Genomic DNA, 17,488 nt, shown 5'->3' with positions numbered 1-17,488 from the left:
AGTGAGCTTTTCAGATAGCTCGCCCTGGCGGCCTGCGGGAGAAAGAGGAGGCTTTCTACTCACGTAAAGAGTTACAGGCTGGGAAACGCACACCAGGGGTTCTACTCCATCCGGTAGGGTTGCTGAGTCTGATTTGACTCGATGGCAGTGAGTTTTGAGCCCTGGTCACCTGGTGGCTACTCAATGGGCTGCTAACTGTAAGGGCAGCAGTTCGAAACCAGCCACTCCATGGGAAAGGGGTGAAGCTTTCTACTTCTATAAAGAGTTACCATCTAGGAAATTCACGGGGGAATTCTACCCCTTCTTGTAGGGTCACCACGAGTCAACAACTGGATGGCAATGAGATCCAGGGCATGAATGGTGTCTGCAGGCCTGAGAGGTTTACGGTTCGTCAAAGCTTGGGGAGCTAAGACAAGGAGAAGAGAGGTTCTAGAGCAGTGGTTCTCAACCTTCCTTGTGCCATGACCCTTTAATACCGCTCCTCATGTGGTGTTGACCCCCAAGCATAAAATTATTTTCATTGCTACTTCATCACTGTCATTTTGCTACTGTTACGAATCGTAATGTAAATATCTGATATGCAGGATGTATTTTCTTTGTTACAAATGGAACATGATTAAAGCATAGTGATTATTCACAAAAACAATATATCATTATATATTGTGAAATATTTATTTCTAAGGACAAAGAAATGAAATTTGGTCTTGAAGCATGGTGTAGCATGGGTAACAGTCTTCACACTGGGTACTCATAGGTGGGGGTATCTGCATGTGGGCAGGCCCACCTGGAGACGATAGAGGAGCCGTTCTGGGTTCCTAAGACCATCGGAAACATATGTTTTCCGATTGAATTAGGTGACCCCTGTGAAAGGGTCGTGCGACCCCTAAAGGGGTCTCAACCCACAGGTTGAGAACCGCTCTTCCAGAGAAAGGAAAGCACTCGGAGGGCCGTCCAGATGGTGCTGGGGTTCCCCAACACCTTACCTAGTCGAGGGCTGCTCACTCTTCTAACCCACCTGCAGCTAATCCCAGTCATTGCAGGGGAATTTTCTCGACAAATACATGTGCATCTTTGATCACTGAGACAGCCATACATCCCAACGGCCAAGGGCATTGGAGGTTGATGCCTACTGGCTCAGCATCATGGTTCATAGTGGCCTTCACTCTGAAAAGTGCCCCAATTTAGATGGTAAATTATCAGGTCATCCCTGCTTATAGTGGACATTGGCAAGATTTGCCTTAAATAAATACATTTATTTTGTAATGTGAGGAAGATGGAGTTTTATTGACTTTTTGTGAATATGGGAAAGAACAACAACAACAACAACTCAGCAATTAAACCAAAGGCAGACATTTATTCTTTTTAACTTTTTTCACTAAAAGCTACTGCTTTGCTATATTATCCTAGAATATCCCACTGCTTATGCATTATACTACTAAGAATTTAAATTCCATACTTCCCCAGGAAGACACAATTGTTGTATCGACAAGGTAATACAAACTCAAATTTGGCAAATGTCACTTTGTACGATGCTTTATATCAGTGGATACTTAAAATACTTTCAACGACTGCATATTCTTGACACAAGGGCTAGTGAGCTATCCCCACCATGCACTGCACTGAGTCAGGAGCCCCTGTAGGGACCCAGAAGACCGCAGGTAGGGACAGAAGTGGCCAGAAACCCTTCCGTCCTCATGGTTGGAGCCAGATCAAGGGATAGGTCGGAATTATGGCTGTACATATTTTTCGAATAAAGATATAATTTCTAACTTTGCTTCAAGGAAAACTCTCTGTAACACAATCCAAGCAATGGAGTATTGGAACGTTGTCTCAACCTCCATCGTCCAATGGGTTTTGCTCTTTGCATCATTACTTGTCGACTAATCAGGGCTTGTTTTTTCACCAGGATCTCTGAAGAAAATTCGATAGGTAATTTCTTAAATAACTTCGCTTCTTTCGAGGGTAATTTGACAAATGCTCCCATGACTGTCGGGATGGAAGCCCTTTCACAGGGGTGGCTTAAGACCAGCAGAAAACAAATTTTCCGATGGTCTTAGGAACTCAGACACCGCTCCTCTATCCGTCTCCAGGTGGGTCCGCCCACATGCAGATACCCCCACCTATGAGCACCTGGCGTGAAGACTGTTACCCACGCTACACCATGCTTCAAGACCAAATTTCATTTCTTTGTCCTTAGAAATAAATATTTCACAATATATAATGACACATTGTTTTTGTGAATAGGGGCCCCATCAGGCAGCTGGTGGATGGGCAGACTGAGACTTGAGTAAGGTCCGACAATCTGTCCCCAGAGTGGCCTGAGAGCTGAACATGGGCCCCTCCTCCTCTCCTTCCGGTTTGCCTGCTGCTGCCATTCTCCACCTTCCAACCCCCACCACCCAGATGACGGACTGCCGTCCTGGAATTGCCGCATCCTGGGCGGGGTGGAGAAATCAGGAAAAGTTGCCAGAACCATGATTTCATAAAGTTTGACTTGGGATTGAGTCAGCTTCCTTGAGCGACTGAAAATCATGTTTTGCAAAAAATTGTAATTCGCCAAGACAGGGAGGGTAGAAGGTTTGGACCCAGAAGAGAGCCACACTCCTGGGTCATTCAACCCAGTAAGTACGTCGACGAGCAAAGTCGAAGAACTCCAGCAAGAAGTGTTGAAGTTCACTTCTTGTTTAAAATGGAAGAAAGGTGAAGTGTTTGGCGTACAAAATATGCTTTAAGTTTTTTTTAGGAGAAACTCTCTTTTTAAGAAAAAGTAGAAGATTTAGTTTTATTCAAGTGACTATGATTTTTTTAAAAAATATGCCCAACCAGGGAAGTTCATAGAAGAGAAGGACAACATTCTAGAGTCCAGTAACTACTTTCCAATATGAAAGTTTATATTTGAGGATTTTCTTAGTGCTTAATGCTACTAGGACAAACCATTAGGTGTTTATAAGACCTACCCAGAATGGCTTCTCCATCATGGATTGTCTATTTTAGTTGAATAAGCAACCGTGGTGGATGCAGGAATTGCCAGTACTTCCTTGATGCTTAGGAGATTAAGGTGTCAATTTTCGGTTATTACTTAAACATACATCTCTTTATATTGCCTATATATGAATCAAAATGGCTATAATGATATCTTATTGAAGGGCTGGGAGAGGTAGATAGGAGACCCGGGGTGGCCCCAAAGTAGAAAGGTTAGTGGTTCAGTCATTTCCAGAGGTGCCTCGGAAAACAGGTCTGTCTAGACATTTGCTTGTGAAAGGTCACAGCCTGAAACAACCAGGGGAGCAGTTCTGCTCGGCACACGTGGACACTGTGAGTCAGCATCGACTTGGTGGCAATGAAAAGCAGACACCACCGAAGTAGAGAAGATCATTCTACTCATATGCGGTCTTGTGACCTATTTCCTTAGGAATTGGTCATTCCAATGTCACTGGGCATGGGAGCGTAAATGGCATTTTCCCATTTTCTCCCACACTTAAGTCTGTGCCTTCTGAAGTTTGGTTACATCCACCACCCTCCAGCCAACTCCTCATTCCCACCTCGTTGCCAAGGGGCACTATGGATATAAAAGGTCAGACCACTGTGTTCAGACAAGTCATTTGGATTTTAGGCTATTAATTGGGTTAGCTGTGAGATACCAAAGCTACCCACAATGTCACCGAAAAACCAAATCCAATGCCCTTGGGTCCACTGGGGACTCCTCGCCACCCCATCAGCTACCTTTCTTATTCACCAGTGAATAAGTAGCGTGGTAAACACTGAAGGAGAGCAGAAATTGAGTCAAGGGAAAATGCCATTTCTGAAAGCCAGAAAATACTTTTCCTTCCCTTTTATCAAAGTCACAGAGCCCCACCCAAGAGACCAACAGAGCATGCCGGAGCATAGGGAAAGGCCAAAGCTATGCATGTGGGAAGCACAGCCCAGGGAGCTGGGAATTTGCACTGTTTGGGTTTCTAAGTGAGACCTCCATCGGAGAGTTTTTAACTGCGAGCGGTGGGGGTGGGGAGAGGCATGGGGAAGGACCAGGGCAAGTGAGTGGAGAATGAATCGAAGGGCGAAGGTCCACCTCTGTAAGCTCCTCTGCCAGCTCGGTCAGAAAGCTCTTCAGTACCCAAAGATTGGATGAAAGGAGATGGAAAGGTAGAATTAGCAGAATGGGGGGGGGGGGATGTCTCCAGATAAATAAGCATCAAAAGCGAGAATAAAATGAAACATCCTTTTAACATGATAACTCTGGGTTTGCCTCCTCTTCTTGCCTGGATCCTATTGAAAATGAGCGCCAGATTCAACATTCAGAGAGTCGTTTTTTGGAGATGTTGCACCTTTTCCCCCCTCTCTCCTCCGGATGAGCAAGTCTGGGGTCCTAACCAAACAAGTAGGCAAAAAGAAATGCCTCTCTGTATAGTTGGACATGGACTAAAGCCAATGGATTGTCTTCCTTTCCCTTGTAAAACTTCTTTTATGACACAGGACGCGGTCTGCTCACAGAAAACACTCTATTCCACGCTTCTTGACAAAAGGAAAGTTCAGGGTGCTTTTCCTAATTCAGGGAGCCCTGGTGGCGTAGTGGATTCCAGCGGGGCCCCTCATCAAAAAAGGCCAGCAGTTGGAAAGGACGGGTCCTTCCTTGGGAGGAAGACTGGGCTCTTTGCTCCCATCAACAGTCTCAGAAACTCCCCAGGGCAGTGCTACCTGGCCTACAGGCTCTCCACGAGTCTATTCAATGGCAGGGAGATTGGGTTTGAGTTTTTCCTCATTCTGCCAGTTCTTCCAAAGTGATTCACAAGATAAGAGTGTGTCTTCAAACCACAGTGGGATCTAGATGTTTTTAAATACCCCTTCACTGTTGAAACGTAATAGGGAGAGGCAAATAAGAATTTACAGCATCGTTAAAGATTCCCTTTCTGGAAGCGCTCCATTTATGGCAAACTTGCCTTACATCCTAGGAAGTCAAGATGAGCAATCACTTATTTTCATTAAGAACAGGCACATCGCCATGCGTTCCTGGCATGATACAGACATCAGAGTTTACAAGCTATGCTATTTGGTGATCACTAAGTAACACTGCAAAACTTTGCTCTCACCTCTTTAATTATTCTGAGACCTCACTAATTCACATGTAAAGTTCTACAGATTGCGTGTATTTCACTGATATATTTCATCTCAAACTTTTGTGGCTGTGGGTGAATATTTTTATTGTACAAGGCAAGTGGAATTTTGTCATTATCTATATTGCATTCTCTTTAAAACACAGTTCCTCTCTATGTGCAAACATGTTTGCATGTAGATACACATATATAAAAATATATGTAAGAGCTTAAAATAAGTTTACTGTTCTCTCTTAAATCAACTGTGTTTCAAGAAGGGAGTATGTTCATTTATGTTCACATTAAATCTAAGGGTTTTTTTTTCCCTTTTGGTTTAGTGTTGTTTTTTTATCTTGATAATTTCCATAAAGGAAAGTAAGCATTCTGGTAAGAGCATTTTGCTACAAGAGCAGAGAAGATGAGACACAAGGTCAAAGGGCATTTTCGAAACAAACAGCTGGACCAGTTTATTTAAACAGATACAGGGATGGGGACTGACCTCAGTTTGACTTATAGTGGGAGGAGCAAGAATGCCATTTTATTACTTTGCCCAGAAGGAAAATGTTTTTGTGTTCAAATTCACCCTCAAGCCATCTAAACACTTGGCTCTGCTGTGTGGACTATAATTCTGAAGAGAGAGTGCATCTAAGATAGTCCTCCGAGATCATTAAAAACACTAAAGAGAGGCAAATGTTGAGATGGCTCTAAGGGGGGAAAGGTGATGACATTTTAAAAAAATTAAATCTTCTGGTAGTGGGTTCACTGTTGTCATACAAAGATGCACACCAAGACTTCAGATAATAACAGTTTTCATAAACTACTAGGAAGTGTAATTCACGAACATTCTGAGGCTTACTGTACCTTACATGTACTAATAATGTTTCACCATATTGACTTTGAAAAATAAAAAATGTTTCTGAATTGAAGGAATTCCATTTGCCTTTTTATCTACATCTGCTATTGTTCCGAGTTCCTGGGTCGTGGAAATGGTTAAGTTCTGAACTACGGACCGAAAGGTTGGCCTGGGAGGTATCAGGATCTGCGAGCATATTTCCAAACACGAGTCTCCACTGGAAACATGTGTAATTCTCCTCGGACACACATGGAGTTATCATGAGTTAGGTTCAGCTCCACAGCAGACAGAGGGTGTGAGATTTATCCTAAGGTTGTCATGGACAGCAAACGCTAATCCCTGGCCCCCAAAGAGAGGCAAACAGCACCCTCTAGCTTATTGACGATGGTGAGGGGTTTCCACTCTCCGGGGTGCCAGAGGCATTCTGGAATAATAACTGCATTTGGTGTTAGCTACCACCCACTTTAAGAGGAGCTCAGAAAACCCTCAGTCCTTGAGCAGAGAGAGTGGCCCAGGGGTCGAGTGGTCCAAAAACACATCCTAGAAAGAACTTATTAAAAACCAGGTATGTTTCACCTACGGAGAGGCATCAGCCAGGAGACATGGTGACTATGTTTGAAGGGCTATCCTAAGGAAGGGTGATTACCCATACTCATCAAGGAGATTCCGACTCATAATGACTCTATAAGGTGTCTAGAGCCATAAATCTTTACAATGACTCTTTATAAGGTGTCTAGAGCCATAAATCTTTACCAGAGCAGACAGCCTACCTGTTCACCTTCAGAGCGGCTGATGGGTTAGAACCTCTGACCTTGCAAGAGCTATCAGGCCAACGATGACTTGACAGCGCCACCAGGACTAGAGAAGGAAGTGGCCCAGGTGATGAGTGGTATATTAGAATTGTTTAACTCTGAGGTTCAAAAAGAGAGATGGTTTAGCCCCGAAGCATTACGCTGGTAGGATCTTAGATCAAGGAAGGCTGTGGCCTTGCCCGTGGATGGTGTGGCCTCCCCAAGTGCAATTCTGCTCATCTACTTGGTGGGGTTAGGCAGAGGAGGTTCATGTCAATGACCCAATGACGAATAACCAGTGGCCGTGGAGTCCTTTCTGATTCCTGGGACTCTTGCTTATGGCGGCAAACAACTGTGCTCCACAGGTAACCTTTCAGAGGCAAGTTGCCAGAACTTTCTTCTGAGGCACCTCTGGATCAGTTCACACTGCCAGCCTTTTTGGTGAACAGTCGAGTCCTTTGCACCACCTTGGGAGTCTGGTGACCTTACTAAGGGACCTGGAAAGCCCTTCACACACCCGGGATGCATTTTTTCTATGAGTCTATGAGTGCACAGCAGGCATCTTCAAACTATGGCCCGTGGGCCACATGCGGTCCGCCAAGGACATTTATCCGGCCCGCTGGGTGTTTTGTCCCGTTTTGATTTTCACTTCAAAATAAGATGTGTGCAGTGTGCATAGGAATTTGTTCATAGTTGTTTTTTTTTTAAACTATAGTCCGGCCGTCCAACGGGTCTGAGGGACAGTGAACTGGCCCCCTGTTTAAAATGTTTGAGGACCCCTGGTGTACAGAATTGTCATGAATTCTAACCTGGGTTGGTTTTGATGAATTCGAATTCATCTATTGGAATATGACTGTGTGAATGTGAAGGAATTAAGATCAGGCATATAAATAACTCAAGTCATGGAATCTTTTTGAGCAGCCTTATCTGTCCATAGGAGCCCTGGTGGCTTAGTGGTTACCAGAGTTGGGCTGCGATGTGCAAGGTCAGTAGTTTGAAACTACCAGCTGCTCCACAGGAGAAAGATGGGATTTTCTACTCTCATAAAGACTCGCAATCTTGGAAACTCACAGGGCCAGGTCTAACCTTGGCTCACAGGGCTTCTGAGTTGGACTCCACTTGTTGGGAGTGAGGGTTTTATTTTTGTTGTCAGTCTATATACACGTGGAATGCTGCATCAACCTACAAAATGTTCACTTCAGACTCCTTCCTTGCCTCCACAGTAGGGTGGTTGCCTGTGCTAATTGGTTCAAACCCAGGCAATTATGAGCGATCTCCTCAGTCTGGGGTATCTGAGATGGCTGACACAATAGTGGTCATGCTCTGGTCAGGAAGTTCGAGAGGAGGGTCCCACTTCTCCGCCACCATTTGCCAGCTGTGTGTCATTCAGCAAATTATTACTGTCTCCTGGGGAACATGTGACCTCAACTAAGTCACTCAAATTCCCTGAGCCTTGGCTTCTCATCTGTTAAAAAGGGGCTATTCCTACTTTTTAAGGAATGCGATAAAACATTATGTTTGAAAAGGAAATCTATAAAATACCATGCTTTAAAAACGGAAGTTAGCAGGCAGAGTTCATTCCCTGTAAGCCTGCAGATTAGGAGCTGGGTACTATTTTTTCCCCCTCTTCTCTCTCTTGCCTTTGTTAGTTACTATGAAAATTACTTTTGGTATATGCAGAGTATTAATATTAAATAATTTTCTAATTGGTCATGCAGTGAAGGCAGCTAATGAAAAAGCAGATTTTTTTCTCATTTTAATTGGTTATTTCACATGGTGTTTGTGCTACACCTGTGCTTATAATGAGAATGGAGAATTAATCTAACCTTCTGCTCACATGATTCCAATTTTCATGGTTTATACAAGATAATGATAACCTGATTTGCAACACCATTTGTTGAAGATCTGTGTTTTAAATATTTTTATTAGCAGTTCAGGGACTTCATATACAAGAACTGATATAATATATATTGCCAATAAGAGTTAGCACCAAAGGTGGACATTTGAGTGAGATTCTACTTGGCTTGTTTTAATGCCTGCTCAGATCATGAAAATAAATAACAAATAAATAAAGAAGCAGGTTGGTATTGAGACTCTTAAAATGCATTTTTGTCTTTAAAACCCATCGCAGTCTTGTGTGATGGTTTGGCTTTTAGAAACTGTGCTCTCCCCTGAAGTGGGCAGACTTAGGACCCAGGATTCATAGTAGATCATGGTTCCTTTAATTATGAGAGCGCATTATTCAACTTTTCATTGTATTTCTTTTATGTGCTGCTTGTGTGTGATATATTCAAATCTGAGTCAAGGACTAAAAGCAATTCACTATTTCAGCATCTAGTATGCCCTGTTCATTTTCTGTATTGCATATGTAATTCTTAGTATTCCGCAGTACAAGTGAATCTCAAAAGTTAGAAATTCCACGAGTATGATGTTGGAAGGCTCCTAGTAAGCTCTTTGGAAATTTTTGCAGAAACTAACTATTTCTGCAGGGGGCTACAACAATTGTGTCTTGGTAGGATGCTCATTATAAATTTTCAGGGCTAACTGGAGAAAGCAAGATGGTGAGTTCAATTACTGTATAGCTGTGACCTTGCCTTGACCTCAGACTTTGCATAAAGAGCAAAAAAAATCCAAACCATCTCTACAAGGAATGCACTTCTCTGAAGTCCCCAGCAGTGTGGGTCCGTGGTGACAAACTCCAGACAGCCTCTCATTTGATGGTGCACTGCCATCCAGTTCATCATCTTAACAGCGGGCATTAAAATAGAATTAGGGTTGCAAGAGGTAAGGAGGTTCTGATAAAAACTGTAAAAGAGAAAACAAACAAGCAAAGAGTCAGAGCATGTAAGATGGAAACGTCACTAATTAGGAGAGGTAACCGATGCCCTTATGAACATCTGACTCTACACCCCCCTCGCCCCCCCTCGCCCCCCACTCCCGAATTGAAGAGTGGTGGTTAGTTAGTATTGTTTCCTGAAAACGCTGCTAATTCCCCCATGCAAAGATGAAATGGAAGTGTCCAACTGTGGCAAAGCAGGCAAGCATACATCAACTCAGAAACCCCAAGCCTGTGTACTCCGAGATCAGCCAGGGTTACAAGTTCCGCACCACGGGAAGCTGCGGAAGAGCACTGGGGGACCGAGGCAGCTCCATGTCCCCAAGATCTAGCTCTGCTCCTACTGGGACTCGTCTGCTCTTCTTTCTCCTCCTCTACACCCCCCCTCCCTATTTCTTTTTTTAAAGGACTAATGATTTGCTTTACTGTCTCGGTTGCAGGTTTATTAATGCCCGGAGAAGAATAGTGCAGCCCATGATAGACCAGTCCAATCGAGCAGGCAAGTCCCCCATAGTGACTGTATTCAAGTCACGCAAGCGAAAAGCATCCTCAAGCCATCCACCGGGCGGTCCGCTACCTGGTAAATAGACTGGGAGTGTGTGGTAGGAGCGCCTGGCACCGAAAACCAAGCCTGCTTCCTTTCATAACCACACTAATCAATTTAACATCATGAAAATGTTCGAGAACCCAAAGAAAAGGAAAAAGGCAACGAACAAAAGTAACTCTCAGATCAGACGCTCAGCTACAATAGTCTTTGTATACATTCGGTATATTAATAATTTGTGTTTTCTTTTTTCCTTTTTTTTTTCTCCCTACCTTGAGTTTGCCTTCCCAGCTCTTTCTGCTACGATGACCACTCCCTGGTGCATGGCTTGGTGTGGAATTGCTGTAAACTTTATTACCTGTCAAAAGGGCACAGGGGTCAGGATCGCTTGTGGGACTCAGTAAAGTTCAAAGACATTCAGTGAGGTAGAGCTTTGTGTGTTTTAATAACCCAAGGCAGCTTACTTCTGAAGCAGCTTTTTATGCACAGTTAGAACCCGGGACTCAGGTAGTGGTATAAAGACCGGGCTCACATTTCGCAGGCCTTCTCTTGTGAATCCTCATCTTCTGGTCTTCCAACCCCTCCTCCCCTTTTTTGAAAACCAAAAAAACCAAAACAACAAATACCACTTTTTTTTTTTTTCATCATGTGCTCAAAATTGCAATGCCTCTATGGGATCTTGGCCTGCGGGACTGAAAAACCCAAGAGCCATCTTTCTAGGGTTTATTTACCTACCAGTATCACTACCCCACCAACCTCACCCTCGCCCCAAACACACACCAGTAAGATGCTGAAGCGCATTCACCAGGGGTGACATGGACCCAACTTTCATCAAGTCGGATTTCATTATGAACGCCCGTCTCCTAGAGAGGACTGGAAAATGGTTACATCGGTACATACTTAGAGCCGAAACCCAAAGAGAAGCATTTATCTCAGCTATTTTGTTTTTTGTTTTGTTTTGAGCCTGGTGTTTTCAAAACTTGAGCTAAAGGGGTGTGTAGGACTGGACCAATAGGAATGTGAACGTTTTAAAAGGGTCTCTGTGTGGTCCATGTTCTATTAGCATCTTCTGGCCCTTTTCTGGCTGGTTCTTTCTCTGTGGGAAACTGTTACTAAGAAGTCGTGTTCTGCACTTTTGTAGTAAGTCAAGGAACTCCTTATAACCCAGATGGTCAGCCAATGGGAGGCTTCGTAATGGACGGTCAGCAACACATGGGAATCAGAGCGCCAGGTAAGATTGGAGGTGGGGGATGGTTCCTCATGGTTCACTCCGTGAGTGCCGTCCACTCCTCAGCACAGGTAAATGCACCTCCGTCCTCGCTGTGGTCTCAAGCTGCCTGCTTGCCTTGCTTGCCTTCTGTGCACCTCACAGGACCGAGGGGAATCCGGGATCTTAATGCGCTGAAGATCTCCCTGCTGCTCAGTCCTCTGGAACCTGTTTTTGTTTTTAAGGGACTTTTGGCACTATCTGTTGACTTTGCTCATTTTCTGGCCTCTTCTCGGATTTTTATCTCCCTTCTAGGACCTATGAGTGGAATGGGCATGAATATGGGCATGGAGGGGCAGTGGCACTACATGTAACCTTCATCTAGTTAACCAATCGCAAAGCCAGGGGGAAGTAAGTACAAATGGGGTCTTTGTCTTCACTTTGTCCTAGGAATAATTTTGTTTTTCCTCTTGCATTTTCTTATGTTCTCCTTGCCCATAGCTTCATGCTTGTTCATTCCTTTCCATTAAACTCCTGGTTTCTTGCTTCCTTCATTTTCTCCCGGGTTGTGATCAAGCTTTTAAGCTGATAAATACTGTGTATGATGTACATTTATCCTGTGTGTTGCTATTATACAGTACTGACCACATGACAAAACAAGAAACAGTCAGGAGGTGGGGGAGTGGGTTGTCATAGCAACAGACTGATTTGCAAAATGTAAGCAGTCTGCAGCAGTGCAAGGAGAGGAAAGAGCATGTCCCCAAAGTGTCATAAATCTGTCTAACCGCAGTTGATGCATGAGTTACATTTCTACACTAACCTGCAAGACACCGAAAAGCCAAACAGAGACTTTCTTTTAGGTAAAATAAACACAAGCTTTACTTAGGGTAAGTAAAGGCATATTTTGAGCTGCAGTCAACTAAACTTTGATTTTTTTCCCCTTAGTTTATTCCTTTGTCTGTCCATCATAATGGGATTACGTGTGGCAATGGAAGAAGGGAGAATACAAAATAGAGGTGTGCACAGCAGGCTGCAGGGCTTAGCCCAGGCTAATTGACTATATCCAAATTAAGTATGCCATCACTTGCAGTGTGACAAATGGATTTGACTTATTCAGTATACAAAAATAGAGATCATTAATGCACTCTTCAGTGGCAGGCCTAGTGCAGTGGGCCTTCGAAGACTGTCCCAGATTCTCACCCAATGCAGATTCTCGCCTAAAAAGAGACACTCCGGCAATTCGTGTCCCAACAAGTCAAGAGTGTTTGGCACACCACAGCTCCGTGTGCTTCCTGAATTGCCCCTAAGAGTATTGCTGCTGCTTTGTGTCTGAAATGAAAAGCAGCGGTCTCAGGGTCTGCGTTGTATGCCTCTGATGATATTAACACGCTATTTGAAATCACTGCCGGGGCCAGGCTAATTCATACGGGTCTTCTCCGGGTGTGAGTCGGATAGAAGTTTAACAATTAGCTCCGAAAACATTCCACTGAGCTTGGGAATGCAACAGTCTTATTACCTCATCGTGGAATTCTCTAGCTTAGTTAATTTAAATATTGTTTCTTAGTTTCTGGGTCAATTAAATTTAAATGATGTATTTTATGCTTCGTGACCAATTAAATTAATAGGTTATTACAAAAAATATTATCATCTTTTTTGATTAAAGAGCTGTGGGTACAGTATATTTTATAAGCAATTTTCATTAATTCCAAAATGTTCCTTTAGGCTAGATTAAGCAGCCATTCATTGCTAGAGCCGGGAGACCTTATTCGAAGGTGCTCATCGGATTCACAGTGCACTATTACTTAGAACTGAAGCCAATTGAACCTACTTAGCAATAGCGTTATGCCTTTCACCCTGGATGATTATGGAGCTTATAGCTCTCAGAAACAATCCAGCTGTCCGTTTCCATCAACTACAGCAATCCATGCAGAAGACAAGAGGCCCCCTCAAAGCAGGAGGAGTATTGTCTTAGGTCCAATGTTTCTTATTGTTCTCAAAGTCATTGTTAGGTGGACAGGGTTTTGTGAAGGTTTTCTGACCCCCTCCTCCACCCCACCCCCCAGTTCAGAGACCATGAGGAAGGAATTCATTGATAACTGTCATCGATTTTTTTTTCAGTTTTAAGCATGCAGGTTTTGTTCAGTAATCGCCTTCGTAAGCCTGTCTAGCTCAGCTTCACGTGAGCTGGTCGGTGGCCACTGCAGGGCACTGGTGGTAGAGCACGTTGCTCCGGCTAAGGGCGCTTCTTCAAACTGGATCTCCTATCATGGCCTTGTTTATTGATTTAAATACAGAAGGCCTCGGTGGGCAGGCCCGGGAGCAGGGACCATGAAAGGGGGTCTCCAGCAGGATGTTTCTCGTTTTATTTTCATCTGTGTGAGTCATGTCCCCTTCAGCCCAAAGTTCCCTGGCTTTCTCGGTATTGCCAGAGCCCGTAACACACTGTTGCTTTCTCATAATTTTTTCTTTTTGTTTGTTTCTTTCTTTTGAATCTCTACAGGGCTGCCAAGTATGCCAGGGGAGTATGTAGCTCGGGGTGGTCCAATGGGTGTAAGTATGGGACAGCCAAGTTATACCCAACCCCAGATGCCCCCGCATCCTGCTCAGCTGCGTCATGGGCCCCCCATGCATACGTACATTCCTGGACACCCTCACCACCCAACAGTGATGATGCATGGGGGACCGCCCCACCCTGGAATGCCAATGTCAGCATCAAGCCCCACGGTTCTTAATACAGGAGACCCAACCCTGAGTGGACAAGTCATGGACATCCATGCTCAGTAGCTTAAGGGAATATGCATTGTCTGCAATGGTGACTGATTTCACATCATGTTTTTTTCTGCAATGACTGTGGAGTTCCATTCTTGGCATCTACTTTGGACCAAGGAGCATCCCTAACTCTTCATAGGGACTCGTAAAAAGCAGGAACTATCAACCGAAGTCAATTTGGGGGACAAGCTAAATAACTATATGAGACATTAAGAGAACAAAGAGTGAAATATTGTAAATGCTATTATACTGTTTTCCATATTACGTTGTTGCTTATAGATTTTTTAAAAAAAAATGTGAAATTTTTCCACACTATGTGTGTTGTTTCCATAGCTCGTCACTTCCTCCAGAAGCCTCCTTACATTAAAAAAAAAAAAAAAAAAGCCTTACAGTTACCCTGCAAGTGACAGGAAAGTCTGATTTGCAGGATTTTTAGAGCATTAAAATAACTATCAGGCAGAAGAATCTTTCTTCTCGCCTAGGATTTCAGCCATGCGCGTTGCTCTCTCTCTCTCTCTCTCTCTCTCTCTCTCTCTCTCTCTCTTCTCTCTTCCTCTCTCTCCCTCTTTCTAGCCCGGGGCTTGAATTTGCATGTCTAATTCATTTACCCACCATATTTGAATTGGCCTGAACAGATGTAAATCGGGAAGGATGGGAAAAACTGCAGTCATCAACAATGATTAATCAGCTGTTGCAGGCAGTGTCTTAAGGAGACTGGTAGGAGGAGGCATGGAAACCAAAAAGGCCGTGTGTTTAGAAGCCTAATTGTCACATCAAGCATCATTGTCCCCATGCAACAACCACCACCTTGTACATCACTTCCTGTTTTATGCAGCTCAAAAACATAGACCGAAGATTTATTTTTAATATGTTGACTTTATTTCTGAGCAAAGCATCAGTCATGTGTGTATTTTTCCATAGTCCCACCTTGGAGCATTTATGTAGACATTGTAAATAAATTTTGTGCAAAAGGACTGGAAAAATGAACTGTATTATTGCAATTTTTTTTTGTAAAAGTAGCAGTTTGGTATGAGTTGGCATGCATACAAGATTTACTAAGTGGGATAAGCTAATTATACTTTTTGTTGTGGATAAACAAATGCTTGTTGATAGCCTTTTTCTATCAAGAAACCAAGGAGCTAATTATTAATAACAATCATTGCACACTGAGTCTTAGCGTTTCTGACGGAAACAGTTTGGATTGTATAATAACGCCAATCCCAGTTGTAGTCGTTTGAGTGCAGTAATGAAATCTGAATCTAAAATAAAAACAAGATTATTTTTGTCATGTTGACTCTACTGCTTGAAACATTTGTTTCCTGACCCCCTTCCTCCAAATTTTTTAGCGATGAATGCAGTCCATATAGAAATTAATTGGAGCGCCTCAAGACATGAATATTCGAAGATTTTAGCCACAAACGAAATGACTCAACAACAAGCTCTGATTTCTTTAAACCGACTCCATGAACTCTTAATATCAGCCAAGGTCAGGCTAAAGGAAGGGCCCTAAACCGACCGTGAACTCGTGACATCCCGTAGAATTACTTTTCCAACAGCAGTGGAAGGATTCTTGCACATAATAATGGCTCTGCGTTCAAAGCACAGGCTTTTCACTGAGCATGTTACCTAGGATGAGCTTATTAGCAAATTAACTATGCGAACTGAAGAGACCAGACTTCAAAATCTAATTTTTATAAATATGCTCTATGTTCTCATTGGATAAAAACTGGTTATTAACCAATTTTCCAGAACAGCTGTACAGAATTTCTGCGTGGCAGCCAGCTAAATGGTACAAAATAACATGTTTAGGCTGGAATAGCTTATAATTTTATTTAAATAAAATTGCTGCTATAAAAAGTGCTTCACAAAGCTAAGGGAAATATACAAATATTTTAATTAAGGCAAATTTGTTTAAAGAGAACCAAAAAAAAAAAAAAAAAGGAAGAAGAAGAAGAAGAAGCCTTTTAGCAGTGATTGCTTTGAAAACAAAGGATGGGTCTGAGGAGAGGGCCTTAAACTCGAGGCTGACAGGCTCCCGTCACCCCATAAACCCGCCCTCAACAATTCTATTTTCTAGTTGAAAAGAGAAACCAGCCGCTGGTTGGGTTTACTGGGTGACGTGTGATTGACTGACTCACCTGCTGGAGCGGCAGCCTCACTCTCACCTCTTGTTTATGGGGCCTTGTTCCGAAACACGTGGACGGGCACAGGGAGACCTGGCAGCCTCGGCGCCCTCCCACCCTACCTCCACCCACACCCACCCCTCCCCCCTAGATGGGCTTGTTTAAATTTCCCATTTTGACCCAGCGGCAATTCTTCCTCTCCATAAAGAGTCCGCCTTAGTGAAACCATTCTCTTTTCGTAGGTGGTTACTAGCAGTTAACAACCATTTATTTACTTTTAAAATTAATAATAAACTTTATACACCAACGTCCCAGCTGCCCCTCCTCCCCTAGCACTTGGCTGGGTGAGCTGGGTTTTTTTTCTTTTCTTTTTCTTCCCAAGCCTTTCTTCTGCTGGTGACTCCAGCCTGATGGGGGAGGGAAAGGAAAGGGGCGGAGGAAGGGAGAGAGACTGCGAGACCCGCAAGGGGGGCTGGGGGTGGGGGGAGGGGGAGGGGCAGGAGAAAGGTACGAGTGAAGACGAGTTAGGAAACGTGGAGGATCCCACGGATCGAGAGCGTTGCCATCAGTCCATCTGGAAAAGAAAGCCAGCTCTGCTGTTGTGTGTTCGCGGGCCTGTGGGAGCCCTGGTCTTGGCAGACCCTCCCGGGGGTCTTCTCGCCCCTTTGATGCGACGTTCACTTTTCCTCTTGTACACGTCAGAGCCAGCTCCGGGGTTTGAGGACCCTTATCTGAAAGAGGGGAGTCCTGGCGCAGCTACGAGTGCTGTTAGATTTCTTAAAAGGCAAAAACAAAACGCCCTCCTTCCACTGAGGGCGCACAATCGTACCTGCCTTGGAGTGGACTTGGGAGGGGCGGGGAGGGGGTCGTGGAAACGCTGCGGGTACGAGGCAACTTGTTCTTTTTTTAACATGATTTCATTTTTTAAATTAAAAAATATTTTACCCTCTCATATTTAATCAGCTGTAATTATAACACATTCAAAATGAATAATATGCCCTGACAGTACTTTTATTGTTATTGTTCATCGCATGATGTTCGACTGCTTTAGAAGCACAGGAAAGAGAAGTAAACGCGCTACAAATGGGGAATTACCCTCGTTTAGCATTAAAATTCATTTAGATAAAATTGCCACAAACATTTAAATGGGAAGATTAGTTCCCCCTCACGCCTTATTGCACTCGCTCAATGGTTCCGTTAAGAACATTTTACACGTTGGAAATTCCGTCTTCGCAGAAGGCTGGCTGTTTCCTAGTTACCCGCATTCAAAGCAAA

General features: G+C 43.7%; 1 protein-coding gene across 2 annotated transcripts in view; it reads left to right on the top strand.

Annotated features, from left to right (window-relative positions):
* Positions 1-15,378, top strand: part of MEIS1 (Meis homeobox 1) — a 154,000-nt gene extending 138,622 nt beyond the window's left edge. The window contains exons 10-13 of one of the 2 annotated variants that reach the window (XM_004710170.2): positions 10,011-10,069; positions 11,256-11,345; positions 11,637-11,732; positions 13,822-13,909. In XM_004710170.2, coding sequence (XP_004710227.1) covers positions 10,011-10,069; positions 11,256-11,345; positions 11,637-11,695 — 208 coding nt within the window. In that variant the 3' untranslated portion in view covers positions 11,696-11,732; positions 13,822-13,909. Of the gene's footprint in view, positions 1-10,010; positions 10,070-11,255; positions 11,346-11,636; positions 11,733-13,821 lie in introns of both variants that reach the window. The other variant, XM_004710169.2, reaches the window with a different exon arrangement.
* The last annotated feature ends 2,110 nt before the right edge of the window (positions 15,379-17,488 follow it).

Source organism: Echinops telfairi, unplaced genomic scaffold (assembly GCF_000313985.2).
Source record: "Echinops telfairi isolate 266 unplaced genomic scaffold, ASM31398v2 ScPeMD7_2573;HRSCAF=3158, whole genome shotgun sequence".
NCBI lineage: Eukaryota > Metazoa > Chordata > Mammalia > Afrosoricida > Tenrecidae > Echinops > Echinops telfairi.
The sequence above is the reverse complement of the archived record's forward strand: the minus strand, read 5'-3'. Positions and strand labels throughout refer to the sequence as shown.